Source organism: Pocillopora verrucosa, chromosome 8 (genome assembly GCF_036669915.1).
Source record: "Pocillopora verrucosa isolate sample1 chromosome 8, ASM3666991v2, whole genome shotgun sequence".
In the NCBI taxonomy this organism is placed as follows: domain Eukaryota; kingdom Metazoa; phylum Cnidaria; class Anthozoa; order Scleractinia; family Pocilloporidae; genus Pocillopora; species Pocillopora verrucosa.
The window spans coordinates 14,578,723-14,590,300 of NC_089319.1; the positions used below are offsets into that span (position 1 = coordinate 14,578,723).

Sequence of the window (11,578 nt, forward strand, 5' to 3'; positions counted from 1 at the left end):
TTGCTGACTCTGGTTGTGCTCTTGTAAGATCTTCCAATCCCTTGAAAAACCATGAAGCAAGGATTACTGAGCAAGCTCTTGTTTGGAAAGGATTTTCTATATTAGTGGTCAGGTAATAGCTTCAAGCTGCACTAAATTGCCCTTCTCTCAGTTACCAAATAAGGAACCTGGTCAATTAAAGAGTGGGCAGAATTTTTCACATTGTAAGAAAGAACACATTTTAAAAAAGAATATGAAGGGACAGCATAGATTTGCACATCTTATGCCAGTGAAACATACAATTAACATTTTGGTGGTAATTGAACACAGTTCAGACTTACCATAAAACAATAAGCCTTTCCTTATTATGACAGCTTTTCTCAATACTTTTTAAAAACTCTTTTCTATTTCCATGTAGCACCAAAGGATGATAAAATGCCCAGTGTTCTTTTCATATCGTTGAAGTTCTTTTTGTCTCGTCTGGCAATGTTTGGGATTACAGCAGCCACCAGTTGTTTCACAGCAGGTCCATCAAGGGGCTTGGGGGACATTTTTACACCCAGAGAGATAGATGACTATTTCAGGTATGTGAAATATGTAGAAAAGTTATGTTTAAAAGCTATTAGTAATTACCAAACTAACAATGATTTCATTTTCTTGTATTGACTTAGTTACTTATTAATGTGATTTGTCTGATTTAACCTATCCATAAATATTACTTCTTACATCAGGTGACTTTGGTATAAATGTGTTTGAATATGGCAAAATACTTATTTCTGTGGACACAAAAATAGTACCCTTTTAGAGGATATGATTTGAAGATAATAAAGACAATAATAGAAATATAATGCAAACTGATCCTTCATACCTTTGAGCAAAAAAGAGAATGAGGCCTACTGTACATACTTAAAAGGTCCCGTTTGTTATGATACTTGCGCCATGATGAATACATTTACATTTTAGGAAGATTGGGTTTAATAACACATCATGAGGCACATCAACTGTAGCAAAATTATTAATACTATAGGAAGAGGATTATAACAACATTGATACTTATCTGCTATATACAGAGTATGATATTGTAAGAAGCGGATTATTATTAAGTTACATAAGTATTGATGTCTTGATCTGCTTGTATGGCATGAATAATTTTGCTACAGTTGGAACCCATACACTTAATGGTTAAATCACAATTGAGGTAACCTGAAACAATCTTGTACAACACATGTATTGCTCTCATTCATTAATTTGGGTCTTGAGCAATTAGGATGTAATTGACTCCCCGAAGCAGCAGATGTCAAAAATCTATCAGTAGGTGACAACTTTTTGTGGATTTAAGTGTAGACTCACTTTCCATGGGTCAAGAAGTGTGAAATGCAGGGGGTAGTTTGTGATTTATTGACTTGAATGGCTTGAGCCTAGTTTTGGAAGGTGTCTGGAAACAGTGAAATAGCAACAAAATGACAGACTGGAGAGAAAGCACCTCCAAACACCATGCTAATACACGTAACTGACTTTTAAAAATTCCTTTTCCTGCGCGGTTTCTCTTTTGAATTTCTTAAAGTACATTATTTTAATAATTTCAAATCTAAATAAAAGTTGAAATAGTTGGTTGTAAAGAAACCTCAGAACATAGTGTGTATACAGGTACATTATTCTCTCTTATTGGTTCATTTGGCTAACTCTTTGTCTGATTAATTGTATTCATCACCTGGATATCCTGTCAGGGTCTGTGTTACTGCACATGGCAGTTTTCCTTCTTTTTTTGTAATCACTGCTGTCTGGTTCCTGAGAAGCCTGAAACAAGCTAAATAGTTGTCAAGACTAGTGGGGGAGATTTTTTTTTTTTTTTTTTTTTTTTTTAACATTTTTTTTATTTTCACTTAAAGCACAAATACTAGAGTGGTATTTTGGGGGAGATTTGCAGAAACCAAGGATTTAAATTTTTTTTTCCAATGTTGAAACATTAAATAACGGAAACCCAAGTACAATGTTTACTCAATGCTACTTTCAGCCCCTTACCACAAAAGTGATGTACTTTTCAAATTTCCCTACTAAAAGGGTAATAGTAAAATGAACAGATAGGTGGTGGTCTGAACATTTGCAACAAAATATGTTTTATGGTTGTCTGACATTTGATTTAAAAGCCCTATGCAATTTGTGAAGACAAAGCTCATTTGTTTTGTGATATCTATGATGCAAGACTAGAATGTCTTTATCTTGTTACGTGGTAGCTAAATTGCAGTCTTAGGCCCCTTCCACACTAATGTATTTTGTTTGGAAAGAGCATGATTTTTAATACATTTTTGTTAATCATCCATACTACAGAGTCCTAAAATGCTGTTTCAAAGGTGAAATATTCAGAAAATGCATCAGATTAGAAAGATGGCTTTTTGAAAATGTTGACAAAGTTAGCATAGCATACTTTGGGTTCCATCAGTGTTGTTAGGTCTTTTAGTGGGATGATAATTAAAAATACATCTAAAGGTACAGTACACTTGGTTGGAAAGGTCAGTTGGCCAAAATAGTTCCATTCATTTTGGTTGAGACTATTGTATTCTTTGAAAACTGATCAGTGTGGTATGGGCCTGAAATAGCTCCTATTGAAAATGACTTGCATGATTTGATAATGAATATGATCCCACAACCTTGGTTTACTTTCAAAGTGAAAGAAGAAGTTGCCCTCTCTTCCCTGGAAACGGAAAACCCATTCCATATTTGACAGAACTTCACGAGATTGCAATAAGGGAGATTTAATAATGAATTTATCCATAACAGTTAATTACACTGACATTCAATTTAGATTAAGGCATTTGGATTCTAATTTTTGAATGGCAGTATGTTGATGTAATTAAGTTCCAACAGAAGTTTTACTGGCAAAAATGGGCAATCCCTTCATCCTATGGATGTCTTAAGCAACCATCCCTTCTACCAGGTAGTTAACCAAGTGATAGCTTATGGTTTTTTGGAAATGTTTATGATAACAGTTTTCCAGAGGATTATTCTCTATTTTTGTGTCTGTGTACAGGGCTAAGTGCATAGTGATAGTAAGGGTCATAAATTTTGTTACCGTACTTCTCCAGGACTTTCCCCAGGAAACTTTAAAGGTGATTAAACATTATTTTATTTGCTCAATATTCTTAATTCAATGTGAAATGGGCATTGTAACTATGTATATGATTCTGTGATAACAGCATTAAGTACCTTCAAAAATACCATAAGTACAGAAGCTTGTAGCGCTGTTGATATGTCAAGTTAGAACAATTTGTTAGTTTCTAAAACAACATCTGTCATAGGTTATTTTCTGAAGGAAATTCAGAGCTGGGCAATTTCCTTGAGCTCCCACTCCGCTTAGTAGGATATGATAACGTTCCTTGATATTAAAGACGCATTTTCAGATTGATCCATTATGAGAGCAAATCATATACATTTTTTTAAAAATAGTTTCTGACACTAAAAATCATTTCTCAGTTTGACACCTACTTTGCCTTTGCTGCCATGACAGTAAATATGCAATTTTGAATCTGGACTCAACTTCAAAGTCCAATTTTTCCCCGTGATATCTTTATTCAGACTTATAAAATAAGGTAGAGGATTACAAACCTCATTGTATTCTACAGGGTGCTGTTGGAGTGCTTTGAAATTGCCCAGCTCAGAATTTTCTGCAACAAATAACCTATTACAGATATTATTTTAGAAACCTAGAAATTGTTCTAACTTGACTCATCAAGAACACTACAAGCTTCCAAACTTATGGTATTTTTCAAGGTCCTGCATGGTCCTTCTTTTACAGTCACTTCTCAAGTTTACTTACTGCTCTCTACCCTGGTAAATCATTTTGCTTGAGAGGTGTACCTAGTTAGGTAGTCAAGGTTTTGCTTTGGAGAGACCTTAAGCCTTTTCCTTTTTGATGGTTTCCAAGGAGCTAAGTCCCTAAAAATGCTGTTTATGTTATTTACATAAAATTAATGTACTGCCTTTTGCTAAATTATGGTTGAAAAACAAATTGACCAAAACAGGGTGAAACAAGTGAGGTGCTTGAGTGATACAGTCCTGAACAATTCAAATTTATAGGGTGACTAAGAAAAGTGAACTGAAAAACTGATTGCACAGAGTGCTTTGAAGCTCATTGGTCTTTGATTTATTTACTCTTATAATCTCTATTAATGATAGTCCTGATGTTTTGTTAGACATTTCCTCTTGAGTTTTGGAGTGAGGACCTGTTTGAGGTTTTACTTAGCTGTGTCTTGGAACCAGGAGTGGTTGGATTTCACATGGGAGATGTTGAAGTTGTTGAGAAGTTACCAGAACAGGTTTTGTAACTGCATGTAATTTTGGTAGCTTTTGGTATACGAACTTTACTATTAAACAGTGCATAAGGGTGTTCTTGTTGATAGGGGGATTGAGAAACATAATACTTGAAGGGTAATGATAAGCCCACCTGAATGTATTATTGACAACTAATGAAATGGTGAGTGGATTTCAAGAAAGTGCCAGCAATCAATAGTGTAAAGACTCCAAAAACCAGAAAAAGATTATTGTTTATTTTCAGCAGTGGCATATAACCTATCTAGAAGCATTTACAAAATAACTAAGATACTTCTAGCGTCCCGATTGGTTAAAAATCCTATCATTTACTGCTCTGGTAAACCTATAGAAAATTGAAGTTTATTTTATAAAAGCAGTACACAGCATTTTCTACCAGCTAACACACTTAATTGTAATGTTGAGAGAACACCAGGAAAGCTTGTAAATCACAAGCTTGAGGGTTACATTATTTTTGTCCAAGAGCTGGGGTTTAGTAGAGTGCAAGACTAGCTAATCAGAAATTTAGACCCCAGCTTTTTTAACAATTTAGGGAAGTAAAATGCCTCTACAGCTGTAGGTTATATGCTTCTGCATTTAGTAATAGTCAGTCGAACATCATAGTTGGAAACACAGACACCATTATATTTCTAATAAGTTAGAAAGAAAAACCATCATTAAATGGAAAAGATTACATGAAAAAGATCCATTTGTTTTGATCACTCATAGACATATTTAGGTACTCTGTGTCTAGAGTCAAAGGAGATCTGACAATGAGTTTGCATGACTAATAATCTTAAATTCATGGTGGAGAATGGGAGATTCCATATCCACTAATTGATTTGGACCTAAGGGGGGGTGTCACTTTGATACCAGTTTGTTTAGTGAAGGTGGCCAATTTTGAAACATAACTTTTTGTCTGGTCACTAAAAAGAACATTGCGCCTTTTCCTGCTTTGGTTAGTATAGAAAGCACCTAGACACAGAATGCTGCTCATTTTTGTCATACCTGCTGCAGCACTAAGGCGGTAACCTGTTACATACTGTACTCTTATTGATCCACTTTGTTCTACTATTTAGACTGGTGCTTTGTGTAAGCTGTTGGCCCAAAGGCTTTCAGGAGAGAGTTTGAAAAGATTTAAAGGAACCCTTGAAAAGAAGATTGCATTGGGAAGGTAATTTTCTAGGAAAAATTCTGTATGTTTAAATGCATGTCTCCTTTCCAACAAGAATAACCTCAGGGCAAGAAGTTACGGGGAAAATGTTCACTTTTGTTTCGCAAGACAAGTCCTATGATTAATTTGTGCCTTTGTCTAGAATTTAAAGTACCGCTCTCGCTAGTAGCGGTCCTCTCGACTTCCCATCGGAAGAAAGTTTTCTTTTATTTTTTGCCCATGAAAAGGGATTAGGACACATGTTTGAAAAATAGTTTAGTTGTTCTCTAATTCTCTTTTTTTGCGTCGTCACAAGCCAAAAATGATTTCTGGCCAGACCACCCCAGTGAACAGCGATCGAAAGATCAAAGATTTTGTCCAGCGCGCAGCGACTGCAACAATGTAGCTCATGGAATTGTATCTTGCTACAAGTTACAAGATGTATTCAGTTAGTTCACAGACAAAACATGGAAACTTCAGCTGAAGTATTTTTCATACCAGCGTGATCAGAGGAGACTCTTCTCTTCGACCATAACTTGCATATCAAAAATTTTCTACTTTGTACGAAAGAATTCTCAAAATTCAGATGTTAGTCGGGCTGAAAAAGCATATCAGTGCATAGTTTATGCATCAATAAGGTTACGGATTGCCTCAAACCCGCGGGTATATCTCTAGCTTCCATCCACCAACTTCTTAAAACAGCGCAAATCCATGTGTTTGCTCAGTTGCGCTCGTGTCAAAGATCATTTGCATGATTCTTAAAATTGACCAAGATCTCCTTTTGACCGTTCAAACTTCGTTTATCTTCTACGTTGAGAATTTTAGGTTTTCACAGCAACTGAATGGAGATTAGATGCCGAGTTGTCCTAAAACGTTATGTAAACGTGATCGGTCGTAACGCTTGCGCGCTTGCGTGACTTACAACATAGACAAAGGTGATCGGAAGGCGCTTTCTCGATAATTTACGTTGAAATATCAAGTCATGAACTACGGGCAGTGTGGAGAAGATCGAAATTAAAGAATCAATTTGGCACTGTGGTCATAACAGACATATCGCGTTGCTTAAAAGGACACAAAAACAAGTTAAAATAGGTTACAGTGTTTATATTTACAAAACAACACGCATACACTCCGAAATAATTCTTGCAGTTTCTCCCGAGATTTAGTATACGGAACCCGATGAACTAACCTTCATTTACGCCGATTTGTTTCCATCACTGATGATGTTACGCTCTTATGGAGCACAACGGTTTTGAGCGACCAACTGATTTATGTAACCCTTTTTACATACATATATTCATCTTGCTCCATGTATGCACAAGTTGCTTTTTTTTCCTAAAAGGTAGTCAACAGCATAATTTAAGTAAAACAGGGACCTATGCTCTAGAGTGCTAATAAGAAAAATGTTAAACAGTTTCAGTCCTATGTTATTGCCTTGTTACAGTCACTGCAATCTGTTTGATCAACTTCCATTTCCACTGAGTGGTCTGCAAGAATGCCATGTTGATCATCTGAGATTGGCTTACTTGGTACAAGGCCACCAACAGCTGCACTGTGCTGGATTGCTACTACCTGCTTTAAAGGCTCAGGTTTGTAGGGTTCAAGTAGTTATTGCATAACATTTCAAATGCCAAACAACTGGAAAATTTTACCAGTGAGCACTTTAGTAATATGCTAACCATGCTCAGGTAGAGTCATCTAGCTGTCACCTTTAATCTACCCCTTTTATAAATAGCATGTGGCTAGTCCCTGATCAAATTTGCAAAGTTACATGTATGTAATTTTATTGTTGATGGTTTATTGTAATTGTCTCCTGTGCATTGTCTATTCAATCATTGGTGTATGTTTCTGATATCCTGTTTGTCAAAACAGCTTTTTCAAAGTTATATGAGTTTTGAAATATCAAAGAAATTCACCATAAATTTGTCCGTTATTTCTAGAGTTCCTTTCATTTGCCAATAAATCCATCAGTCTCAACAAGGCTATATACAAAGTTTGTTGTGTTTCTTTCAGAGATCTGTAAATAGCTCCTAGCTTAAAGATTATTGTGTTTAAACAAAGATGATTATGATAATGTTGTAGGCTGGAAGTACAGCAGAAAAGTATGCAGTAAAACTTTTCACAGCAGTGTATGACAGTGTTAAACTGTCTGTGAATGGCAGTCTCCAGACAGTCGTTCTTGCTCCAGCTTCTCAGCAACTTGCCTCTAAATTACTGGATTTGGCCTATGACCTTGGTCTTCAGGTTTGTGAAGTGTTGGTGCATAAAGTCAGTGATTAACATTACTATTATCAACTGAGTGGACATTTTGACCATTACCCTTTGTCAAAGCTAATGGAGGAATTGTGGGTTGTGAGTGTTTATATGCAGAAAATGGAGCTATGCTACTGGTGGGAATATGGTGACGAGAAAAGCAAAAAGAAATTAGTCAAATGAAAAGCCCTTGCTGATACCGTGGGGACTAAGGGTGCCGATTTGAAAGATAAATTTTTGTTCTAGAGTTTTGCGCCTTTCTGAATTTCCCAGATGTAGGGAAAGGCTGCAAACTGCAATATGTTGCTTAGAATGATGAGGATATAAAAATCCTCTTATATGACACTGCTTAGGGAAATTTGCCACAAAAGCTTTCAAACATAACCACCAAGTCACATTCTATACATTAGTATTCATCTTACGCCATTACATGACTATCATCTATGATATTTATCATAGTGTTTGGCTGTCCTGTGGTTAAATGTCAAATATACCGGTTTACATTATGTTCTGAATCACAATTGGTAAAACTTGTTTATGTTAGAAACATAAAGCTTATATCTTTGCTTGATTTGACATTCTCTTCCGTTACTTTAGTAAAATCTACCACCTAGTATAAATAAGCTTTGGTTAACAGATTACGGATACCTGTGGTAAATTGTTCAGCTACATTTTTCTGAATGGCGCTTTAGCTGAAATCCTAAATATTCTCCTATCTAACCAAAATTCCACAAGTGACTGATGAAATGGCTAATTCTTAGTCGATGTACTCTGGTCACAACTGACGCCTTTGTATATATTTATGGCTGTTGGTAGTTGCTGCCACTCTTGCACAAACCAGTGCACACCAAATAATCCTTTAAGGACTTGCATCATCCTCTACATGAAGCTCTACATCCACATCGGGTATAGAACAGATTCCTTTGCTTGAGGTAGAGTTGTCCAGAATGGTGACCATGAGTTGTTGAGCTGCTGCCACCCCCAGTCTGATGGGCTTGGGAGCACTGGCTGACAATAAGGGGTTTGGCCCCATAGGTAGCCTTTATGGAACATTGCTCTTTTGACGTGCTGCTCAAGTGGGGCTCTGGTGGGAGGCATGCTGTCTGAGCTTCTAGACCTCTTTGAAAAGAGCTTTTACTGTGCCTCGTTTACTTTTGTAAGGCTGCTTGTACAGTCATATAAAGGGACAACAAACCTCTCAAGCACAGCCATGCATTCCTCTGTGTTCTCTTTTTGTGATACTTTGAAGACTTTTAGCACTGATGTCAGTTGAGGAAACACTCTTCACACATTCCAAGCCGTTTTTTTTTTTCATGCCCTCCCAAAAATGAAATATTACCACACCCAGTTAGTGCATGGAACATTGGTGGGGTCGAGGCTTTATCGGGACTCAGGGACATTGCTATAGCATGTGTAGGGGTATTCTGTACATTCTTTCTAGATCCATAGGTGATCCAGAGTTCATCTGTTGGAAGAGTACTAGCCACTGAAATAGCAAGTACAACAACATCTGTATCATGGCTTCTAATTTAAATTTGTCAATATCCACTTGAGGCTGCATCATGTACATGGACCATAAGGCGAGTATCTGCCTCTTCATTTGTGCAAGGTGCAAGTAAGCTCATCCCTTTTCTTTCAGTACTTGTTAGGATACCCTCGCCATAGGCAGAGTAGATGCTCTTACCCTCAGGTGCCTTCAGTCAAACCACCTTAGATAAAGTGAATACAAATATATGAGATAAAATCGTGTATAGTAAGGTGTTTGAATTCTGTTAAAGACACAGTTCTGTTATAGAAGTCGACAATATTAGATACATATCTTGTTTGTAATGAGTTTGAAAAGTTTGTCCTTACTATCATCGACTCACGGAAAGCCTTTCCAGTCAGCAGGAATTCTTGTTGATGCTAGTACTTTGGGCCATTGTCCAGATCCTCTCTTTTCTCGCAATCATCTCTTTAGTGAATCATCCTGATAGACATCCCAGAGTAAGTCAACCCTTCTTGCTGTTTCAAGGTGTTTGAGGATGTAAGGGGTGAACAGGGTACTAAAGTATTCATCAAAGGTGCGTGGTGCTCTTGGCTGTAGCATCTGCACAACAACAGCTCCATCAAGAATAACTGCATCAGCGACTTGTTGAGATGCAATCTATGCTTATGTGCTGGGTAAGCACTTCACCAAGTCTGCCTTCTGTCCTCCTCTAAGCTGGCCAAACTGCAGAAGTGATGGCAGCTGTAGTTGGTTCTCATACTTAAAGAAATCTTCCAAGTTTCCATCATGAATTTGACACGCTATGTATAGCCACAAACATAAAGCACTATCCTCTTTCAAAACTTCCACTTTTGCCTTGTCTTTTGAAATGGTCTCCTTGTTGGTTGACATGAAAGTGGGAAGATCATTCGTCTTGAGAGGTTGTATAATAGGCTTGCTTCTCTTGATGAACCACTCATTGACAAATGAGTTAAACTGTTCCTTACCAATTTTTGTAAGATTGTGAACAGTTTTGACCACCGTATCATCCATGATATCCCTGGTATAGATCGCAATTAGGTTTCCATCTCCTTCAAGGAGGCACGGATGAAGCGAGCCCTGAGAGGTAGTGGAACTCAGATTGTGATCAATGTTAGCAACTGCTGTAGTTGTCAATAGTGTCCCTCTGAGTTTAAATGGACATGTAACTCCTTCAGGTGCATACCTTTCAATTACACTGTTTGTTATTTTGGTAGACATGGAGTTAAACCTTTGGTATGAAATACACATTCCTAGGTTATAAAGGTATCAATGAGAGATCTGTCTCTGGTTGCATCATATATTTTCAGAGCAGTATAAATGGGCAGCGGGCACTCTCTTGATCTTATATGATGTGTTATTTACCAGTGCCCTCAGGATGATTGCAAGGTCTTGAAATGCTGTTAAATATGATCAGTTGCACGATTGAGAGACAGGCCTGGCTATCTGGAGGGTTGGCCTTAATAGTGACACCTGTGATTATCACACCAACTAATGATAGCAAGGAGACAGGAACAGCATTTTCCTGACATTCTGGGACAAATGTGCCATTTGAAGAATTTTTTCTCAGGATCTCTCTCCTTGAAATATGTGCTGCTCTTGCCAGACAAAATGCGTCAGAATCCATCTTTTTAAACTTTGACAGCATTCCCCGATTTCATGTTGCAACACCAGTTAAATTTCCCTGCCTTCTGCATGCGCTGTAAGATTGGGAAATGCTGCTAGTACTCTCTCCTTAGGCTTGTTGCATTAACTTTGCCACACTCAGCAGCTATCCCTTGTAGTTTGGAGGTACAATATCTCACCAAATCTGAAAGGATAAGTGTTGCAGGCTCGGCAAATGTAAGCTCTTCAATGTCCACTGAGGTATCATCTGTAGGTTTTGAATCCTGTTGTTTGAAAGGCCTGGCCCTACTGTAAAGTCCAACCAAGCACTTGACATGGTACTTTGCCTCCATGGCAACTAAACACCAGCCAACATCTTAGCAATGACTTTTTTTGTCATTCAGAAGAAGGGCATGGTCTCTGACTTTCTTGTCGACATCAAGGGTTGATTGCACATTGAACATTACAGGAACTATCATACTCATCACAGAAAAAACATTGTCTCTAGGGGTTGTAACGTCCTACACTAGATCGTCTTGCTTTAACTGGACTTGAGAAGATGGTTTCCTCTACCTCATCATGTCTTTCCTCTTCTGAAACTTTGTCAAATTTTCTTTTACTTTTCATGCTGTAGGTTAGTGTTATTAAACGATCTCAACAAGATTTATGCCACAGGCTTCTGGAAATTCCTCTACATTCTAAATAAATGAAACATAACCAGTGCCAGCATCTTTCCTTTAGAATTTGCAGGGTGCTACAAGCTCTCTCCATTGGCT

The 11,578-nt window shown here is 37.4% G+C and overlaps 1 protein-coding gene and 1 pseudogene across 1 annotated transcript in view; one reads left to right on the forward strand and one right to left on the reverse strand.

Moving 5' to 3' along the window:
- Positions 1-11,578, forward strand: part of LOC131786209 (DNA-dependent protein kinase catalytic subunit) — a 257,393-nt gene that overhangs the window by 79,754 nt on the left and 166,061 nt on the right. The window contains exons 40-45 of the mRNA XM_066170894.1: positions 398-563; positions 3,008-3,086; positions 4,170-4,292; positions 5,364-5,458; positions 6,882-7,026; positions 7,520-7,681. Coding sequence (XP_066026991.1) covers positions 398-563; positions 3,008-3,086; positions 4,170-4,292; positions 5,364-5,458; positions 6,882-7,026; positions 7,520-7,681 — 770 coding nt within the window. The remainder of the gene's footprint in view (positions 1-397; positions 564-3,007; positions 3,087-4,169; positions 4,293-5,363; positions 5,459-6,881; positions 7,027-7,519; positions 7,682-11,578) is intronic.
- LOC136282817 (uncharacterized) lies at positions 8,491-9,876 on the reverse strand (annotated as a pseudogene).